The 21,994-nt window shown below is 46.1% G+C and overlaps 1 protein-coding gene across 4 annotated transcripts; it reads right to left on the reverse strand.

The window, feature by feature from the left end:
- Nucleotides 1–1,298: 1,298 nt before the first annotated feature.
- Cdan1 (codanin 1) lies at nt 1,299–15,493 on the reverse strand. Of its 4 annotated transcripts, none has more exons than XM_051144454.1 (28): nt 15,389–15,493; nt 14,708–15,189; nt 14,307–14,510; nt 13,929–14,098; nt 13,701–13,814; nt 13,546–13,624; nt 12,607–12,727; nt 12,335–12,444; nt 11,868–11,957; nt 10,920–10,995; nt 9,997–10,202; nt 9,583–9,703; nt 9,296–9,442; nt 8,972–9,138; nt 8,579–8,666; nt 8,261–8,350; nt 8,039–8,093; nt 7,728–7,861; nt 7,523–7,626; nt 7,200–7,358; nt 6,266–6,329; nt 6,015–6,093; nt 5,687–5,835; nt 4,113–4,220; nt 3,963–4,026; nt 3,665–3,846; nt 2,244–2,351; nt 1,299–1,711 (listed from the first exon to the last, which is right to left on the reverse strand). In XM_051144454.1, exons 1-28 carry the CDS (start codon nt 15,476–15,478, stop codon nt 1,586–1,588), a joined length of 3,687 nt encoding a protein of 1,228 aa, XP_051000411.1. In that variant the 5' UTR covers nt 15,479–15,493; the 3' UTR covers nt 1,299–1,585. The 4 variants fall into 4 exon arrangements, 3 of the variants coding, with proteins under 3 accessions (XP_051000411.1, XP_051000410.1, XP_051000412.1); XM_051144453.1 differs by having other exon boundaries at nt 14,307–14,513; XM_051144455.1 differs by lacking the exon at nt 2,244–2,351 and having other exon boundaries at nt 14,307–14,513; nt 15,389–15,487.
- Between the last annotated feature and the right edge of the window lie 6,501 nt (nt 15,494–21,994).

Consider the following 21,994-nt stretch of genomic DNA (forward strand, 5'->3'; position numbering starts at 1 on the left):
AAAGGTCAACATTTTTGTCTTTAAAAAAAGGCATGGTGGCACATGTTTTTAATCCCAGCACTCAGGGAGGCAAAGGAAGGTAGATCTCTGAGTTCAAGGACAGCCTGGTCTACAGAGTGAATTCCAAGAAATCCAGGGCTACATAGAAAAACCTGTCTCAAAAACCAAACAGAAGGTATCCCTCAGGGTCATAGCAGTATCTACTCAGGATTCAGGGTTGAGATTTTCTGTTTACATGCATGTGCTAGTATTTCCTATGAGCTTAAGTTGATAAACCCCACATGAAACCTGAGTCAGCAATCTGAAGTATTCAGTCAACAGGTAGCTTCATGTCCCACCTCTGCACATTTAACCATCGATCATAATTACATTAATTAATATACCTAGATAACTTATATTAAAGGATACAGGAAGGGAAAAAGAAAAACCCAAGGGTGTATATAAGATAGATAGGTATAGTTATAACACTATGCTACTATGTATTAAATAGTGGTTGACTGCTGTGTAATTCCGTATCTGTGGGCCTGCACTGATCCTATTGCAAAAGACAAAAGGTAAGTCAGGCTTTCGTAAGCACAAGGATCACCCTAAGCTGGGGTTGTTCCTGGCCAGGCATAAAGAGCTGAGTGTTTTTACCTCTAGGAAGTCCCAGGTGCCTTGAGGCTACTGGTCCACAGAACACACAATAAAAATATCACCAACTATTAACTCAAAAGGAAGTTCTGAGGTAAATCAGACATCTCAGTGCCTGCAATACAATTATCACCAAAGCTACTTGCCATGTAGGGAAGCTTAGACAGCAGGGAGTATATATATATATAGAAGTAGATGACAACAGTTCATAGCAGATGGTGCTTCTAAGCCTGGGTCTCAGCATGAGAGAATGCAGGCATCATGAAGAGGCAAGGCAGTTCACTCACTGCTGCACACTTTCAGAAGGGGATAAGAGCAGGGAGAATAGCCATCAAAGCCTTGTTAAAGTTTTATTTAGAAAAAAAATCCCCAAACCCATTAATTTTCTACACTAGGCTTAGTCTGATTAATTCCCTGCAAAGAGGTCCATATAAGACAATTTTCACTTGGGTGTGTCCTACCTTATTGGCTGCCAATATTTGGGGGTGGGGGTGACAGTCCAGCTTCTGGAAGCAAGAAAATGTAGACTTCCAAATCCATGTTTTGTTAACTTTCTCACAAGTTAAGTGCACAAGTTCTTTGCCTATCAAGATTTCTCAGAATCACAAAGTTTTAAGAGATGCCGGGTTAGCAGCAACTTGAAGCTTGAAATGCCTGGACCAGCACACACGCATTTCCTTTAGCATCCTGATGAGAAACACCAGCCCTTCTGCTCCAAGACTGGAGTCTCTAGGCTTTTCCACGTGACTTTGAACCAGGTTCTCCTTCCTCTAGATCTCAGGTGTTGAGGCCCTTGTCTGTGGATGCTGTAGCAGCACACTTCCTTCACTTAGGAGCAGCAAGCCCGATTACAGACCTGGCCATTCGTGCCCCAGCAAGGCGTGCAGTGGGCTCTTGAGCCTCCTCCTGAGGCAGGTTCTGGTAACATGCCCAAGAGGGCTGTTTACCTGCCCTAGCTCTGGGCCAGCACTGTCCCTCGGTTTGGTTGCATAAGTTTACAAGCTCTGAGCTGAGGTTCTAGCAGATGGGGCTCAGCTAGGAACAAGCGAAATAGTGTTGATAATTCTTCTGAGAAGTCCTGAAATAAATAGAAACGTTAAGAGAAAAGTAATTCTGGATGGTCTGCACTTCCTAAGGTCAGTCCCAAACAAGCTCTCACTGAGTGTGAAGCACTGATGACCCAGCTATTTTACTCGATGCTTCCTATGCAAAAATGGATATGAACCTTCACGATTGGTATACCATCTTTAAGCACAAAGTATTCATCCTATTTTATGGGTCCTGTTTTGCTCTGATTCACAAGAACATTTTAAACATAAACTGAAAGTGTTGAGTTTCAAATCCCCAATATTCACTGGGCCATGCTACTTTCCAGTTGTCCTCCCCGTGGGTCCTCTGAGAGTCTTGCAAAGTAGTCACTTAGATCAAACCCAATACGCAGTCTCACGGTAGTCCTAAAAACACTTGGCAAGAATGCACATAGCTGCCAGCTATGGTGGGCCCACAACTAGAATTCCAACACCCAGCAAACAGAAAGAATGCAAGTTTGTGGCTAGCCCAGGACAAATGAGACTTATTTCATGTAAGACAAAGGTATTAAGACTCCTTACCCCTGGCCACTGGGCCTCATTAAGGCTGCCCAAACAGGCTTCTATCTCCAGCTGTCCCATGAGGTCCTTTTCTACCAGCTCCCGGAGTAAGAACAGTAGCAGATCCCACTGTAAGACAGCACAGCGAAGGTCAAACGATGTCAAGACCACATAGTAGTCCTAACAACAGGACAGAGCTGGGGCTGGAGAGGTGGCTCAGCATGCTTTATAGAGAGAGCACTTGCTGCAGCTAGGGTACAGGGTGTGTGTGTGGGGGGGGGGGGGCAGTGATGATGGCAGCAGCACACACTTTTAATCCTAGCACTCTGCCTCCTGAGTTCTAGGCCAGCCTAGTCTACAGAGAGATTTCTAGGACAGCCACTGCTACACAGAGAAACCCTGTCTAGAAAAACCAAAAGAAAACAGAAGAAAAAGTGTGTGGGGGGGAGGGGGAGGACTGATTATAAACTATTTACAAATAAACACTAAAAAAAAAAAAAAAAAAATCAAAGCTGCCAAGAGGAGGAAATTGAGACAAAGGGAATCTGATTTAGTGTGAACCAGGGAGAGAATAATAAAGCAAACAACAGCTTATAAAACTTGGGTTGGAGCTAGGCGGCGGCGGCACATGCCTTTAATTCCAGCACTCAGGAGGCAGAGGCAGGAGGATCTCTTTTGAGGCCAGCCTGGTCTACAAGTTAGTTTAGGACAGCCAAGCTACACAGAGAAACCCTGTCTCAAAAACAAAACAAAACAAAAAAAACTTAGGTTGGAGCACTGAAGAATGTTAAAAACATGACTTGGAGCTAGGTGTGGTGGCACACACCTGTAATCCCAGCACCACTAAGGCTAAACAGATAAACCCTGTCTTGAAAGAAACAACAAAAAATACTTGCAAGGATAAAGAGATGGCTTAGTAAAGTGCCTAATGTGCACACATAATTACCTGTGCTTGGATCTTTGTTGTATGAGTGGCTACCTGTAATCCTAGTGCTGGGGGGAGGCTAGAGATAGGAAAATCGTGGAATCTCAATAGCTAGGTTAGCCGATCAGTGAGCTCAGGTTCAGTAAGAAGAGTGCTCACTAACAAGTTCATATGCTACTCCCCCCAACACACACTATAGATCCCCCCCCATACAACATCACTGCTGAGCTGGGCATGGTGGCTCATACTAGGCAGAGGCAGGAAGAATGTTACAAATTTAAGGCCAGCAAGGACTAAGATCCTATTTGAAAATCCATACATATGGGCCTAGAGAGATGGCTCAAAGGTTGAGAACACTTGTTGCTCAGCAAGTTTAATTCTCATAGCCACCCCAGTTCCAGGGGATCTAACAGGTATATGCACAGTACACAAACATATACATGCAGGCAAAAAATTTAGACATAAATCTAACCACTCCCAACAAACACCACAGACAGAGGCCTTGTGCCTGACTTACCTCCCTTGGCCGAGTATCTGCCAGAAGCCCCACATTTCTTGGGCTGAGTAGAAGCTGTAATGGAACTGGCCCCTGGAAGTCATCCTTCCATAAAGAAAGCAGCATGTGCAGAAGCCTTCGAGCTTGTCCTCGCTCTAGCCTGTGCTGTGTTGGGGGCCCTAAAATGGGAATCTGGTCTGCAACTACAGGAAGAGGGAGAAGGTAAGTTTTTAATGGAGGCGTAAGAGCATGCCCTGTGCCCCTAACCTTGAGGTGTGGGGAATGTAGCATGAGGGATCTGATGGAAAAGGAACCATACCTAGGAGAGAAGCCAACTCTATAGAGCACTTGGCCAGATGCTGCTCAGCAGTTGGGCACAGGAACTATGGGGAAAAAGGAGATATGTGAACAGCATTCTTACTGCTTTGAGGATTGGTCCTGAGCCAATGTGGCTCATGCCACATCTCACCTGGCGGCACCGCAGTGACTGGCCCAGCTGGATCAGGAGCTGCTCCAGATGCTCTGGGGAAACACCCTCCTCAGGGTCCCGTGGCCCCGCAGCCAGGGAGAGCACATCCTGTAGAGAGCAGTGTTGAGACCTCATACAAGGCTGCCAGAAACTTGGTTTGGGATGGGAACCAGCCAATGGAGAGAGGCAGAAGGAAAACAGAGCCCAAGGGAGTGAAGCAACTGGGCTAAGGTGTTCTTAGGGCTGAGGCTCAGGCAGTAGAGCACAGCTTGGATAAGCAATTAGAAAACCTAGAGGGAAGTAGATGGAGTGGTAAGCCTACCTGACCAATTCCTAGAGGACATCTTAAAATAGTTGGGGAAACGGCCGTATCTAGAGTCTGAATATTTCTCTCTTGTGCTCCTCTGTTCATCTCAGAGAAGTGGTATCTAGCCTGATACCTTTTCCTGTCCTTGGAACTGTAGGACAGTCCCCATCGATGGGCACTGCTTTCTAGTCTCTATTCCAAGAGCACTGATTTGTTGGGAGCAGGGCCAGATAGTATTTTAGCCCTTGAAAATCACAGGCCTAAATATTGCTCCAACTATTCATCTCTGCCTTGGTAGCACAAAGGCAGCTACAGATCATATATAAACAAATGGGTGTGGTTGTATTCAATAAAACTTTATTTGTAAAAACAGACAGCAGGAGCCAGGCATGGTGGTGCATGCCATTAATCCCAGCAGAGACAGGAAGCCAAGCTGGTTTACAAATAATCTAGGACAGCCTGGGCTGTTACACAGAGAAACTGTCTTGAAAAAAAAAAAACAAAAATCAGACAGCAGGCTCCATTTGGACTGTGGCTGTTTGCTGACTCTTTCTCTATAGAGTCAGTTTCTCTCAAGATACCAAGGGATAATATGTAGCATTTATACTATCTACCATTTTTATAAATTATTTTAAGACAGTCTCATTTAAGTTGCCCTTTCTTAGTCCTGTGATCCTCCTGCCCCAGCCTCCAGAATAACTGGGAATCCAGGCCTGTACCACCAGGCCCAGCTTGTTTTTTTGTTTTGTTTGCTCACGTTAGAACTGATACTTTATGCTTAGTGCCCAGCATTACTTCCAGCATGGAATAGTACAGAAACCATGTGTAGACACTGGACTGCCCCTCAGAAACTTTCCCACTGTGCATCCATTCACCACCGTGTGTACAAGATGCATTTAGTGAAGAACTTTAGATCTGGCCTGTTGTGGTGACATACACCCTTTATTCCAGTTCTTGGGAGGCAGAGACAGGTGGATTTCTGTGAGTCTGAAGTCAGCCTGGTATACATAGTTCTAGGCCAACCAGACTTACATAGCAGGACTCTGTCTCAAAGAAAAACCCTAACTTTGGATGATTTTAGACCAAAAGTCTTAGGAAAAATGTTCAATTCAGCTCTGTTCTATGTAATCCCACTCAGTAAGGAAATAAACGGAAACCAGCCAGACAACACACAAAGCTTCTATACAAATTCTGAAGCCAATGTGAAAAAGAAACAAGCAGCGGGAGAGGGAGTGGGAAAGCCAAAGGGAGTAGGGTAGCTGTGTACTTTTATCTCGGAGATGAGGTGGGAGGGGAGGGGAGCATGGTGCTCACAGGCTCGGGAGCAGCCCCTCCGCTCCACCCGGGCAGTTGGCTCAGGACCCTGGGCTCGTAGCATGCGACTCACGGCTGCTTTCACCTCCCTTCTAATCAGCGCTGCCAGGCAGAGGGAGAACAAGAATGGAGTCACTGGAGTGTCCTCTGCATGGGCTTGCCACGACAACCCACACCTTTCACTGGTTTTAACTAACTCACCTAATTTCCCACAAACTATTCAATACCCTGCTTGTCCACGTATAAAAACTTGGTTTAGTCACTCCTTTCCTAGACCTCACCTGTAATGTTGGCTGACAGCCAAGAGCAGGCTTTCTCTGTTGCAAGCCCCACAGCAATGTTCTCTGCACTGCTTAGAACCTGTGGGACAGAAGGACTGCTGAGTCAGGGACTTGGGAACGCAGGTAGTACAACATTGGATGCTATAGTCCAGGACCCACCCTACAGTAGCCTCACACAAGTGCATGTATACACATGTGTATATGCATGCATGTCTACTGGCCTGCTAGCTGCAGGTTTCCTTCCTACGTACAGCAGCTGGAGTCTCCTCTGGTAACAGTGCTTGCACAGCGGTAGGGCTCTTCCTTTGGCAGAATCTGAGAAAAGACAGAAAGAGGTCAATGTAGACTGACTCACACAAATAAATTCCCAAGTGCACCAGGCCTATGATCTGGAAACTCTACTTCAGAAGGAAGTACAGTCCATTCTCCAACCCACCAGAGATGCTGGAAGGAGAGATCCACCCACATTAGCCCTACACTCTTCCAATTCAACATGTGGACTTTTGTGTCCAAAGACATAATCCTTCAGAAAAGGGGGAGCAAGCTAGGCATGGTGGCGCTGGCCTTTAATCCCAGCACTTGGGAGGCAGAGGCAGAGGCAGGCAGATCTCTCTGAGTTCCAAGCCAGCCTGAACAGCCAAGGCTACACAGAGAAACCTTGTCTCTGGAATAAAAAATAAAAATAAAATAAAATAAAATAAAATAAAAAAAAGAAAAAAAAAAAAAAAAGAAAGAAAGAAAGAAAGAAAAGGGAGCGCTGGGCTGGAGAGATGGCTCAGTGGTTAAGAGCGCCGCCTGCTCTTCCAGAGGTCCTGAGTTCAATTCCCAGCAACCACATGGTGGCTCACAACCATCTATAATGTGATCTGATGCCCTCTTTTGCAGATAAAGCACTCATATGCAATAAATGAAATAAATTTTACCAAAAGAAAGAAAGAAAAAGAAAAGGGGGTGCAGAGCAAAGGGAAGGAAGGAAAAGAAATGCAACAAAAGGAATGTGAGCGAGACAAGAAAGGACAGGGAGAAAAATCAAAAGGAAGCTGGGTGAGGTCATGCCTGTAATCTCAGCAACTAGAAGTTTGAGGTCAGCCTAGACTACAGAGTGGGAACCAGTTTTAAGAAACAAAAATTTAACAAAACGAAGAGGAGACTTCAGTAGATGACAAAGTCCAAATAGATTCTTACTCCCGCCCCAGGGTCAATGCTTCGGCCCCATGGGGGCACAGTTGAGAACACAAGAATTCCAACAGCTGGGCTGGATCTCCCCCTTCTTGTCCCTGTGTCACCAGATGCTCCTGAAGAAGTGACTCAGCTTGATGCACCAGGTCTGCCACCAGTGTCGCCCTGTAGCAGGAAGAGCAAAGTTTGGGACAGAAGAGTTAAGAGGAAAGGGGCTGCAAATTTTAGGAAATTTTAGCCTCTTTGCTCTCCCAGGGAGAGCTTAGTTTAAAAGTTTACAGGGAGAAAATGAGAAGGGATTGAGACTAGGACTCTCATTGTACTCTTACTTGATGTGTTTGACACAATTTGATCCAATTCTTTCTGCCACAAATTCTACTGTCCTTCGCAGGGAGGGTGGCTGGTTGTGGAAGAAGGCCTGGGCAAGCTGAGCCTAGCAGAAGGAGGTGGAGGCAGGTGAAACAGCACTGTGAGGGCTTCCTTCTGCCTCCCCTACCAACTGCCCGCCCTCCCTTTCCCTACCTATGCCCTTACCTGCAACCCCTGGCTGGTCTTTGGAGGCAGGGTTCCCAGGCTGGTCGTGGTGGTGGGAGTGATTTTCCTTACAAAGCCCCCACTGCGCCCACTGCTGCCCGAAACCCAGGAAGCAAGCAGTTTCCGGAGCTCTCCTGTAGAGGAGTCAAAGTCCTTACTTCCCCTCCTCCCCCAAACATGGCCTTTATGGAGCAAAACGAATGAAGTACCCAGAGAGCTTAAAGATAGAATATGGTGAGGAGTGACCAAGTCCTCTTCGGTATCCACAAAAGGACAGGCCATGGGCCACAGGGGGAGAGAGAGATGCTCACCAATGTAGGGGCAGCAGGTATACAACAGCTGCTGGTCCACAACAGGCACACTGTCCTGTGGGAGAACAGGCCAAGGTTGGAGGGGAAAGGCAGGCAGTCTCCCTTTCCTCCCAAACACACAGAATCACCTTAAGCCTTTCTAGCTTGTCTCCTGCTGAGCCTTCATCTACTCAGTTCATAAACTACTGGGATTCACATGGCCCTTGTGTGACCAACACTCACCAAACCATGCTCTGAAACAGCTGTATCCATCTCAAAGGCATCTACCTGACCATCTTCTAGAAAGAATAAGTCCTCAGGAACTGTAGGTATCTAGTAAGAAAGGAAGGCAGTCAGAGCATCATTGGTGTTCTAAGATTTGTCAGACTTTCTAAATCTACTGGGGCCCTGGGTCAAACAAGTTGTCTTCTGAAGTCACAACAATACACATCTCTCTCAGAACTTTCCTCTTCTGTCCCCTGCCTTACTTAGATTCTAAAGCTCTCCAGGCTCTGCCATGGCAGCCCCCTACTACCCTTTCCAGCCCATCCTTCTGCTTACCTGGAAAAGCCATCCCAGGACAGCAAGCAGCAGCAGCTTGTTCAGGAAGCACATCTCCCTTTCCTTCTCCTTCGATAACACCAAACTCCTAAAAGGTAAACAGGATGTGAAAAGACTCATGCCAAGGACAGACGGGAGTAAACAAAGACTGTCACTAGGAAGGGAGTTCTTCAAAAGCAGACCTACATCCCACTACTGTAGGGAAGACAAACAGGAGCTCACTGAGACTTGTACCTCACATCCTTCTAGCTAGGCCGCCTGACGAAGGGAAGGACCAAGGGAATGCAAACAATTGCCTCTCCTGAGGCTGCTACGGCTGTGGAAGCACATAAAGTATAGCCCTCTAGGCCCTCTTCAGTGGCAGGGTATGCAAATCAGACATGCTCTACTCACCGATGTAAGTGCAGCAGGAGAGCAAAGACACTCCGGTAATAGTCCAGCAAGGGGACAATATGGTCAGCAAAAGAGAGGAACTCCACCAGCCAGGGCACAGTGAGCACTGCCCGACGGGCCCACAACCCCTGCTGCAGCAAAGCCCGTATATCCAGAACAGGAGGGACCTAGGAAAGCAAAGATTCCATCAGTGAGCATGTCCTTAAAAGGGGCTGGCTGACACCCTCTAACCTGCTGGGTTTCTAGAATAGCCAAGGAAACCAGTCAGCCTCCACATTTTTCTAGTCTACTCAGCTCTTCCTTACCTGGATCTCCCACACTCACCTGGCTCCTGAGGGCCAGAATAGAGTCCTGAAGCTCACGGGTTGGGGGTGGCTCAGGCCCTCGGTATGGTAGGAAAGCCACAAAGCCCAGAAATTTAGCCAAAAGTCTGAGACTGAGAAGCACTACAGCAAATTGCCTCCGTTCACCCTGCATGAGGAAATCAAGTGAAACAATGTCCTTTGCGTGAGTCTTCTAGACAGCTTAAAATCTGTTGAAGTTTTCCCTGAATACATACCCTTTCCTTCCTAGATTCAGACCCCACTATCTCCCTCACTTTATTTTCTAACCTGCCAGTCCACGTCTGACTCCCCATCTTCATCGCCAGGCTCATGTTGAGGCAGGGGAAGGCCATTGAGCTCCCGAATCTTCAAGCTCAAACTATCCATAAGATGCTGATTAAAATGGAAGCTTGGGTGGGAGAAGAACAAAGACACAACAGGAGAGGCACTGAAATAGGTTAAAACTGTGTAGAAGAGGTACCCCAGACAAGAAGGACTCACAAGGAAGACGAGCTAGAGGACAATGACATTACCTATGTGGGTAAAAGAATGAGAAGAGGAGATACAAATGAGAGAAGCCAGAAGTCACTTTCAGACACGTTCAACCCAAGGCTCAGGCTAAGGAGAATGGTTTGTTCTTTGAGGAAACCAAACCTTTCTTGGCCTCAGTCTCTCTCCCTTTGAGACACAGGAGACGCTTACTTGCTGGCACTCATGATGAAATCCCTGAAGAAGCCTTGACAGCCTGGGAAGGTGGGGGGTGGGCAGGGCCCCCCACTGCTCTGAGGGGCTATAAGCCGTTCTTGGAGCTGTCGTAGTCGGCCCAGCTTGTCCGCTCCTAGCATATTCAACACGTCTGGAGCTTCACCCAAGACAGATCCCCCAGCACCACCAGGGCTCTGACACATCTGAGATATTTAAAAGGGAGGAGAGAGATTAAAAAATAAAACCAACCAACCAAACAAACAAAAAACCACGTAAGAGAGAAACACTAAACAAAATAAGGAGAAAGTGGGATAAAGCTCAGTAGAAAACACTTGCGTAGCATGAGCTAGGACTTGAAAGAAAGTAATGGGCACAATGGAGGGTTTATCTTCGTACTTGAAAGGTGAAAAGACTGCAACTGCAAGGCAAGCATCATTTGCCTCAGATTACCAGAACTAGGGTTTGAAGATACCCTGATTACTAAGCTCCTTTGTAACTATAGCACAAGTAAAGAAAGGGATGGTGGTGAGAGGCTAGGTAAGGGCACGAGGTCCAAGGCAGATCAGAGAAGTCAGTGAACACTTGTCCACCAAGTTTGAACTACCATCCAAAGAGTAGGGTTTTTTCTCTTTATTTTCATTTTTTTGTTTGTTTGTTTTTGTTTTTCGAGACAGGGTTTCTCTGTGTAGCCTTGGCCATCCTGGACCCACTTTGTAGACCAGGCTGGCCTCGAACTCACAGCGATCCGCCTGCCTCTGCCTCCCGAGTGCTGGGATTAAAGGCGTGCGCCACCACGCCCGGCCAATTTTTTTTTTTTTTTTTTTTAATTTGTAGTTAGAATCTACTAGGTTGTCTATCTGGTTCAGAGTGCCAGCCTTGATTTAGCTGCCCACATCTTTGGCTACTGTTATGGCTATTACCTGGAGAAGCTGTTTTTGGAAAAGCCGGACAAAGTGACTGTGGCTGCAGGCTGCTGAAAGTTGACCCATCATGGCTCTGCAGAGAAAGAGGCAGACACAGAGTATGTGGGAAGGAGGCAGTGACATATTCTGGCTGTTTAGTGAAGACTTGTACATCCCTTTTGTCAGAAAGCACACATAGGAGAAGGTAAGAAATGTTCCCTACACCCCCAAAATTCCTCCAGGCTACAGACTGAACCCACCAAGAAATGCCTAGTCAGATTCATTCAGGTCATGGTCTGTGCCAGTGAACATCACGATCAGTGTGAGAGGGAGATACAGACTGAGGATACTTTTCTTTCTTTTTTCTTTTTTTTAAGATAGTATTTCTCTGTGTATCCTTGGCTGTCCTGGAATTCTCTTTGTAGACCAGGCTGGCCTCGAACTCAGAGATCCGCCTGCCTCTGCCTCCTGAGTGCTGGGATCAAAGGTGTGCACCACCATGTCTGGCTGCAGAGGATGCTTTTTCAACAGCCTGACCATCTGTCTATGCAGTTTGGATCCTTGGGCTTGGTCTTTTCCCAAGCATTTGCCATTCTACAAGTACATGGCATTCCTGGGTATGAGAAGATAGAGATAAACCCCTTTATTTTATTTTTTGGTTTTTCAAGACAGGGTTTCTCTGTGTAGCCTTGGTTGTCCTGGACTCACTTTGTAGACCAGGCTGGCCTCGAACTCACATCCATCTGCCTGCCTCTGCCTCCCACTCCCTAGTGCTGGGATTAAAGGTGTGTGCCACCACGCCTGGCGATAAATCCCTTTTAATCTAGGTAGAATTATCAGTAACTAGAGACTGAGGAAGAGAGAAGTACAAAGAGGGAACACCTTCCCAACAATCACCCTAAATAATACTAGGTTGCTGCTCACTGTAAGAGCAAGGAGATGGCCGAGCAGGGAAAGAGCACCCACCTGATCCTGCTACCCAAGCCCTTCTCAAAATCCCAGCTGGGTTCCTCATGGTGATCTTCCCACTCTCGAAGCACCTCATAGAACACATCCCTGAAAGGTACGCAAGTGTCATCAGCTGACTCCCAGGTGCCTACACCCACTTTGCCTAGCTTGGAAGCTTTAACATAGGCTTGCCCACAGTGCCAATGGTTAACGTCCATAGTTCTTTACAGGATGATAATGTTACAGCCCCAACAGCAGCACATCACAGGCATCTGTGGACAGGGAAAGCTGACCCTATGGTCAGCTAAGCTCAGGGATTCGGGTCTGTGGGCACGAAACAGAATGATGCCAACAGGCTTTATTACGATGGCCGGTAGCAAAGGGCCTGGACAGCACTAACCCCCCCACTTTTAGTGCCCAATTCCTAAATCTAGGAAAGTAAGGAGTTGTTTATTCCCCCCTCAATAGGTCCCTTTTCTTTTTACCTCTGTTTTTTAAAAGTATGAAAGGCTCGATCACTAGAGAAGTTGGCACGATTGTCAGTTTCTGGCTGAAAGGACACAGCTTGAGCAGAAGGTGGTATCACGAGAGAGACCTAAAACACGGCAACAACATTAGGAAACAAGACGTGCTGCAATCATGTTTAGAAGACTCTACTCCCTAGTCTCCCCCCAGTTAGCCTACCTGATGGCACCATGAAGATTGCCTGAATTTACAGACTGTCTAGGCTTCTAGGAACCTAAGTGGGGGTGACTACCTTGGCAACACTGCCTTCATAAGCAGCTCGGAGGCGGCCTTGCAAAGCTGGTGAGAAGCACAGCAGCCGCTCGTTCTCAGCCAGCAGTTTTAAGGTCCCTTTGTCCAGGTAGGAAAGAACCCTGCAAAAGACAGGCACACATATGTCTGAGGCTGGAACACAGGCTGCAAACAGCACATCTGAAGCAGAAGGCAGGTGTTTAAGATACATATGGCAAAGCCACGGGCTGAGGATCAAGATGAAGGTAAAGAGTGAAGAAATGAGACCTCATGAACTGAGAGCAAGACAGCAGGCTAGAGCAGTAGCCATAAACATAAAGCCAGATGCCACGTCTATTATTTATTATTATTATTATTATTATTATTACTATTATTATTATTATTATTATTATTATTATTATTATTATTATACTTTCTTGTATACAGGGCTCTATGTGACTGGCAAGCACTTCACTGCTCTATGGCCCTTTTGTATTTATTATTTAGGGCCACATCTCACTAAATTTCAAAGGCTGGCTTTGAGTTTTCTGCGGCCTGGGAAGGCCATTAAACTTGCAATCTTTGCTTGTCAGGACCCAACTATTTATTTGTATTTTTAATTTTTTAAGGGCTAAATTTATAGCCTTGACACAAAATTAGATGTAACAGGTGGGCCAGGAGTGATAGCCTTTAGTGCCAACACTTGAGAGGCAGAGGCTGGCAAGTCTATGCAGGTTCTAGGCCAGCTTGGTCTACACTGGGACTTCAAGGCCAGCCAGCCTAGTGCTACAAAGTTAACACCATGTCTGTTGCCCGGCCCCCCAAAGGTTACAGGTGGATACAGTCTAGGGCCACTGTATCTATGTTAAGCACAATCTTACAGACTAAATTTGCATCCTAAATGGCTAGAACCAGACAGACAATGAAAGTGAGACCCAAATGCCTCAGCCAGGAAACTTACTGAAACTGATGCTCCAAAACCTGCACTGCGAAGAAGACACAGTCGTGGATGCTCTGAAACAGGGGAGTTTCCAGGGAATCTAAGACAGTAACACTCGGTTAGTTCACTATTCCCCCTGCAAATTTAATTTCTCAAAATTGGACTTGCTTACTGACCTAGGGCACCCTGACTTGATTCAAGGTCACTGTCCTTGGTTGCCACCATTCTCCGGGCAGTAAGGAGCTGAAGGACGAAGAAAAGCTCCAAGAACAGGTTTGGTACCAGGTTCTCTGGAAATAAAAAGAACTGCCATAACATTGGGCACCACTGACACCCAAGGCTGTATGTGCCTCTCTTATGCTGTAGTTTGCAAAACTATCCATTGCAGCCCCCTTTGCTCTCACCAGCAATGCACGAGGAGTAGATAAGGGCAACCAGCTCCAGGCGTTGTGGAGAAGACACTCTGGCCGGGTCAGCAGGTTCTGCTGTGAGGTTTCCTGTCCGGCTGGGGATGGGAGACCCGGATTCTGGGATGGGAGAGGCTGGGGTAGGTGACTGCTGGAGCTGCTTGGAGCTATGTGAACAGAGAGATGTCATGATCACTCAGCCCGGCTTTCAAGTGACATTCACACTCAGGTTCTGCCAAAGAAGACATCAACAGCCCAGGAAGCAAACCCAGAATCCCCAAGGGAGAAATCAAGTTCAGGAAAAAAAAAAAAAATATCCCTCGTTAGTCCCGCACAAGAAGGAAGCTGACATCCCAGGTGGCGGCAAAGCCATACCGCGCCTTCCTGAGCATCTCCCGCTCCTCTTGCAGACTTCTGCACCCTGGGGGAAGGCCAAGGCCCCAAGGGCTAGTGTCCGGGGCTGAGGGTTGGGAACTGGGGACACAGCTGATTGGGGGTGAGGTGAAGCAAGTCTTGGGCTTGGAAAGTGACCGCTCTTCGCTCACCGGAGTTGGGTTGATCCTTCGAGAAGGCTTCGTCCTGCTGAGAGTAGTCACAGGTTTTCCCTCACATTTCTATCTTCAAGCATCACTCCACAACAGCTGGGCCCCTTTCAATCCCTCACCCCCACTATATGGTTTCTTCACCCTCAACCTTCTAACTACCGCGCGCTCTACTGCGGGGCTCCGAGCCCTGCTTTAGCGACGGTCTTGCAATAAGTAAGGGTCGATTCTCACCCTGCAGGGCCCGGAGGAACGGTGCCTACGGGAGGGAACTCCTCCAAGTTGCTGAGGTTTGGCGGATCGGAGTGCGTGAGTGTGGGGCTGCTTGAGCCCCTAGGCTTCCGGCCTCCGGCCCAAGGCGGGCTCTCGCCGCTGGCCCCCTCCTCCGGGCCCCCGGGGCCGCGACCTCCGCGTTCGCGGGGCGGCCCGGGTCCCGGACCCCGCCTGCGGCCCGCGCGGCGGGCCAGAGGTGCCTCGGCGGCGCTGCCGAGGGGCTCGGCTGCAGGGAAAAGCTGGCTGCGCGCCCCCCGGCCACCCCGTGCCGGGGCCCCCGGCCTCTCTGGCAGGGCGGCAGAGGCGCCCGGGGTCTTGGCGGGGGTTGAAGGGCCCTGTGGGAGGACGCGGCTGCTCTGCTCCCTCAGGAAGTTCAGCAGGAACGGCACGAATTCCTTCCGCAGAGGCCGAAGTGCGCTCAGGGCGGCCACCTCCGAGCTATCCTGAGGAAGAAGCAGAGGTCGCGGGGCGAGAGGGTCAGCTGACAGCCCCGGCCGCAGAGTGGGCGGCCGGCAGCGGCGCGCAGAGGAGCGCCCTTGGCGCGGGCCGTCAGCCAGGGCAGGCTGGGAGAAGGGGGATGAGACATCATGCCCCGCGGGGAGCACATTCCAGGTAGGCCTGAGGGCGTGTCAACACTGTTACCTCCGAACTCGGGGTGCTGCGCGCGATCCACCGCACGGCGGCTGCGACCGGCACCTCTTCGCGCAGCAGCGACTCTAAAACGGCCGCCATCCCGGTCCAGGCGCTCTGAGGCTACTGCGCAGGCGCACACGCGCCGCGGGCGGCCGGGAGGGGCGGAGCCGGCGGCCCGGAGCGACCGTTGGGCGGCGGGGCGGGGCCTGGCTCCAGCTGCCCGGGAAGATCCGCTCGCCTAGGCGGTCTGGCCCGGCCTTTCCCCGCCCGCCTGGCCTCGGGAGCAGTGAGGGCTAGGACGGAACTGCCGTGACACAGGCGCAGCTGGGTGGAGACCCCAGGGCCGAAAGAGGCCAGACAGGAAAGGTGAACAACTCTAAAGACGACACCAGCCTATCAGACCAGACGTCTGACCACCGCTACCGACAGTGGAGCTTTTTGTTCACTCCCTCCTCCTCCAGAAAAAAAAAAAGTTGAGTAGCCTCGTTTTGACTTGTTTTTCGAGACGTGATTTTTCTGTATAGTTCTGCAATTCACTCTGTAGACCAGGCTGGCCTCGAACTCAGAGGTAGGCCTGCTTTTGCCTCCCAGGCGTGTGCCACCACCACCGCCTGGCCTACTCTCCCCCCACCCCCATCAGAGGGCTGACTTCACCGCTGTCAAGCTCCCCAACGGTCTCGCCAACTGATACTTATACTTAGGACAGAGTTCCTGCTGAAAGGCATCTTTTAAAAGCATCAGATAACCATTAGAGGTCCTCTGGAATTGTCCATCAGACTTGTATTTACTCCTTTACACACTGTATTAAAGCGTTTACAACTGGCGAACAATTTGTTATATTTGAGAGGTCAAGCATATTCACGGTTAGCTTCTGGGAGAGTAAGACATACCTGCAGGTGTTTAATTCCCTGGACATGCCCCTCCCCCTTGGTTAAAAAAAAAATAGAGATGTGGGATCTAGTTGAGAAAAACAAAGTGCAGTTAATGTTCCTCCAAGGCAAAACAGCAGTGAATTGCCCGTGTTCCTCAGGCAAAGGAAGACCACCAGACTGCAGACCCTAGCGGGATCCCTCTAATGGTGTGGGTCTGCAGGGAGAAGGAAAGGAAGTTTTAAAAAGTTACTTTTGTGCTGGGTTTAGTGGATGCTTGCAATCCCAGCACTTGGCAGACAGAGGCAGGAGAGTATCAATTTCAAAGCCAGCATGAACACACACATCCTCAGAACCCTGAACCCCTGAACTCTGGTTTTTCACCTAGCTTCTAGTCACTTCTGGTATGCTCCATCTGTAACAGATAGTTTTCCAATTTTTTTTCACTCTTTGAGATCCAAACCATCACACAATTAGCACTAAAGTTTGCATGCGCACTGAATGTTTTATTACTAGATTATAAAAATAAAATACAAAATAATTTTAAAACAAAATAATTTTAAAACAGAACTTAAAACACTGTACAAAGCTTTAATATGGTACAAATGGGAAAATTAAATAAATAATTACACTTTTATGTACAGATGGCCTATACAAAAGCTCTCCATGTTTTTCAGTACTTTATGCCCTTGGTTGCCTGAGCAAAAACACATAAAAGGAAGATGCTTGGAGGGGGAAGGGATACAATGTAATACATTTAAAAAGAACTTCAAAGAGAAACTGCACATCTCATTAAGAGGACAATAAAACAGATTAACTCATTTCTCTTGTTCAAGAATATAATTTGGGTTGTGACTAGATCTGATAACAGTTGTCAATAATAGCTGATAAACTACAATATCTAATACAAAACGAGATGTGCCTCCTTTTTTGAAAAGCTTGGAATCTGTAAATGAATGGTCTGATAAAACAGGTGCTATTTTAGGAAAAGTGTCAAAGGGGATGAGAGCTGTACATCAGGGACAGCACGGTGGCTCAAGCCTGGATCATCAGATTTATTCTTTCTGCTCAACTCACCCAATCCAATCTCATTTAAGTTTTTCTTTTTGTTTGTTTTTGCCTCCCCCTCCCCTAGTGAGACCAGGTCTCATGGAGCCCAAGTTGGCTTCAAATTCATTACACTGTCCGTTATGACCTTCAACACCTGTTCCTGCCTTCACCTCCTAAATGTTGACATTATAGGCACATACTACCAAATCTAGGCAATTCAATTTCAAAGTCCTGAGTGGCCCAGTGCTAAATTTCCTTTGTGTCTCTCTCTTTTTTTAATTTTACTTTGTCTTAAAAGAAGATATATTTCCTTTATTTTTCTATATTTTAATTTCTTAAACTTAGAGAACTAATTTCACTAATTGATGAATAGTTTAATGAAACTGTTTTAGCCAGGCATGGTGGCACACAGCTTTAGTCTCAGCACTTGGGAGGCAGAGGCATTGTTCAAGGCCAGCCTAGTCTACAGAGAGAGTTCCAGGCCAAGGCTACACAGAGAAACCTTGTCTGGAAAAATCAAAACCAAACCAAGTCTCAAAGCTTTCTTTTCAGCAAACTCCCTAAATTAAATCACAGCCAAACTTTGTAGCCTTGTTTACGGCTGTGGGTGAGCGACAAACACCTGGCACAGCACAAGCTTGATGTAAGTGATGCAGGTGAAGTTTTGAAGATTTAAATCATGTTTCACAAGAGTTTTTAAAAGTATCACATGGCAAGGACAATCTACATAAAAACTTGGTTTACTACTGTTTTTAGGTGAACAATCAGGTATACAATAAAAAAATTTATATAGAGAGAATTCTATCCCACTGTTAGTGTAAAAATGTTATCACCAAATTCTGTAATTCTATTAGTCTCAAAAATCTGCCTCATTCATACTGTTGTTGGTCTAGAAACTCTGGTTGAAGGTACGCATCCCCATTCTAGTGTCTGCCGACAGACACTTGTTACACTGTAAGGACAACGAGAGCAACACTACTACTTTACTTCTGCCTCAGGGCTCCTTGAAACCAAGGACTGAACAAAGTATAGGAAAACAATCCCATAACCTTGAACTTGCTCTAGCAGTCATGGCTATCAGTGCTTATGTGGGAGCAAAACCTGAAATCACTACAGAGTAAAGCTTGCTATTTAGGATCTTGAGATTGTGTGAAAACAAGAGATGATCTTCTAACTTTCTGATGCAAATCCTCTTACAAAAGGAAGAACTTAAGTATTTTACCCAGATTCCCCTCTAAGTGAATAAGGATTCTTTGTCCTGTACTTGAGGGTTACTTAGGAGCTATAGGAAAACTTTCACTTTCTGTAGTTCTGGAAAACAATGCTGCACAACAAGATGCTGTAGGCTCCAAGACTGTGTTAAATTTCTGGAGAAATGGCCAAAATATAGCAAATACTCAATAATGCGAGGAGTTCCTACTTAGACATTCTCAGAGTACACACTAGAGTTTGTAAAGTTTTGGTGAGGACAGGTTTCCTTTTAGCAGGCACTACACTGTCTTAGTTGTGGAACTGCCTCCAATTTCCTTCCGTAAGTTAAGATCTGAATATGCACCACAGTGGCTTTTGAGCTTGGGTATAATAACTGTTGGCATATAAGGACTAACACGAATTATAACCCTATAATTCATTTGGATTAAATCATAAATAGCTATTATGCAAATATGTTATCCATAAAACCAAATTCAAGAAAGTTAAACAGTACAGTTGGTTGTAAATGTCCTATCACCTCAGTGACAGAAGTGCTGATGACCTTTCCCCAGAAACAATATCCCAACACAAAACCAGAAATAGGTACATTTTAAAAAGTGATACAAACTACTTAATTCTTGCATGAACATGACAGAAGCAATTCTATTTTGTTGTTTTTTTTCTTTGTTTGTTTGTTTATGGTCCAAGTGTTTGTTTTGTTTTTGAGACAGTGTTTCTCTGTGTAACAGCTCTGGCTGTCCTAGACTCACTTTGTAGACCAGGCTGGCCTCAAACTCACAGTGATCCACCTGCTTCTGCCTCCCAAGGGCTGGGATTACAGGGGTGCACGACAACCACCCAGCCAAAGAAGTAATTCTTTAAGACATGCTATGTTTGAAAGATAAAAGCGAGTGAGCAGGAGGTACGCTCAACGACAATATATACATACATGTATGAAAACTTAAAACAATAATTTAAAAACGTAGTTTTGAGACAGGATCTCACACTGCAGCTGAGGGGGACTTGAGATCACTGTGAATTGGAGGCTGGCTTCAGACTCTATTCTGTCTCCTCACCTCAGTCCCTCAAGTACGGGGTTAGAAACATGAGCCACCACACCTCCTTAACAAGTTTTTAAAATATGAAAAACTTTAATTGTGAGGCTAAATCTAGATTACCTACAAATATATTTTAAGATAGCATTTTTGAGATGCATTTTTTCTTAAGCCACTAAATTGTGGATCATGTTTCTTCTATCACCAATTCCTAATGTTAGATTAGAAATGTAAAATTTTCTGCCCTTGAGGAAAAGGCACCTGGTTTGTCAAGGTTATTGGGTATAGAAAAATCTCATTATGACTTACCTAGCTATTTGGTCTAGGTATATAAAACATGCAGCAATGTATACCTTTTTCTTTGTACAACGGATGCACAATCACAGAAACAGCAGCCTAGGACTCTGTGACTGGGAGTCGCTGGTGCCTGCTGAAGCCCCTCAAGTTCCCACAAATGGCCAGGAGTGAGACATACAGAGTATACCACCAAATCAGCACAAGTGGCTTAGTATGCTAGAGCAAATAACAAAGTGGATAATGATGATAATGGGTCTTTGACCGTTTTGCTACTTTTCTTTTAGGCCTTGATTTAACTTATTAGTCAACTTTTACCAAAGGCATTCATTGGAAAGCATGCGACTAAACTAAAGGTAGCTATGTTCCTGTCTGCAAGGCCAGTCTGTGTGTCAGGGTTGGAGATAAGTGCCTGCATGCTGACAGCTTCATTGAAAGCTGACTTAAAAATCTGCATCTTAATGCTGAATTGGATATGGTCCAAGTTTCTCCTCTTTTCACTATCCATTAAAGTCAGATACCTTTAGGCTGTGCAAAATTACTAGGTATGATTTCAGTATTTCAAGCAATTCACAAAGCCTGCAGGTCAGTAGTATAATTTGGGGGCAATGCCACCTAAAATTAGGAACTAAGCTGTTGCTATATTCATTCTTTGCGTCATTGGAATAATCGCAGGGACTAAACAAGGACGGTAAGGACAGGTGTGAGTCAGTAACCTGTGCAGATAGAAGCCCGGAGGTACTTGTTTCCCAAAGATAATTTAATTTCAGTCCTACACTACTTTTATTATAGCTACAGTCATGTTCTTCACCTTAGGCAAAATAGCTGAACTGTTTATTTGGATGACTTGTGGCGGAAATCTGAAATATGCCATCAGTAAAACCTCAAAGAACTAAAAAAGCCAAACCAGCACACAAACCTGAGTTTCTGGGTCATACTCCTGAGCCAAAAGTGTTGTTTAAGGCTGCTAACTCCTAATTTTAAACCCAAAAGAAATGTAGCATCTAAAAGCCCAAAAGCCCAAAGTATGCTTTTAAATCTGTTTGTTTCAGGGTTTCTCTGTGTAGCCCTGGCTGTCCTGGAACTCACTCTGTAGACTAGGCTGATCTGCAACTCAGAGATCCACCTGCCTCTGCCTCCCAAGTGCTGGGATCAAAGGTGTGTGCCACCATGCCTGGCTTAGCTTTTTAATTTCACTATCAGGACAGCACTTGTAAATGTAACTACTGATATATAAAATATAATTAGTCCATTTTCTTTTCTTCAGAGCAGAAATATCTTTGGTTGGCTCTTTCCCCTACATACAATAAAACATTCTCACATAACGAGGCTTTTGCCTCTGGATCTTGATGAGTCTGTTAATGACATGTAGAAAAGGAGGCAACACACCGAAAGGTTGGAGAAAACAAACCAAAACAGAAAACATCCTGAGTCATGTGCCATCACCTTGGGTTTTGACTGCCAGCAGAGAAATTCAGACAGAAAAAGGCTGGGCCCTATTAGCTTTCCCAGTGGTTGTAACTATTAGCACATTGCTGACTAGGGACATCAGTAATAAAGCTGGCTACTTTTAGCATCATTTAGCTAATGTAACAGAAAGAAAGATAATTTAATTATCCTACAACCCATCCTCACTCCCCTTCAAAAGAGTGACATGAAAGAGGCAACTTTCAGGAAATGTTTTAAATATCAATTGATGTCAGACCCATAGTTATAATGCCCATCCATTCACTCTAGCCGTAATGACAGAACTATGTGACTAACATGAGTAATCTTTGAGCCTGTATTACAAGCATATCCTGTTAAAATTTTCCCCTATTAAAATTTTTAAATGAAAATTAGTATCTTACACCTTGGCTTGTTAAAGACTGCCAACTGTTGCACTATGCACCTGGAAGGCAGGAGGACTCTTAGGTGTCACATGCCAAGAACATATTTTCAGAAAATGAAGATAAGCAATGCCCAAGTGTACACGAGGCACACAATAGAAAAGGAGTTTTATCATCTATGATCCTGAAATTACAAATGCAGAATGAGAAAGAATGGATTTATATAAGCATATGTCTCTATATTTATAAATATTTATATAATTTACCATGAAAGACATGCAAGTAGTACTGCAGCAACTGTTATACACTATAATACACAAGGATCAG

This window comes from Acomys russatus, chromosome 4 (genome assembly GCF_903995435.1).
Source record: "Acomys russatus chromosome 4, mAcoRus1.1, whole genome shotgun sequence".
Classification (NCBI taxonomy): domain Eukaryota; kingdom Metazoa; phylum Chordata; class Mammalia; order Rodentia; family Muridae; genus Acomys; species Acomys russatus.

Bases quoted from the DNA above. Each gene is read 5' to 3' on its own strand.
- Cdan1 (XM_051144453.1), bottom strand. From the start codon at position 15,478: ATGGCGGCCGTTTTAGAGTCGCTGCTGCGCGAAGAGGTGCCGGTCGCA. The intron at 8,094-8,260 runs GTGAGTGTTGGT...GTTCTCCCACAG, and splicing joins CTGTTTCAGAGCATGGTTTG to GACAGTGTGCCTGTTGTGGA. The intron at 7,627-7,727 runs GTAAGGGCATAG...TCCTTCTGCTAG, and splicing joins AGACCAGCCAGGGGTTGCAG to GCTCAGCTTGCCCAGGCCTT.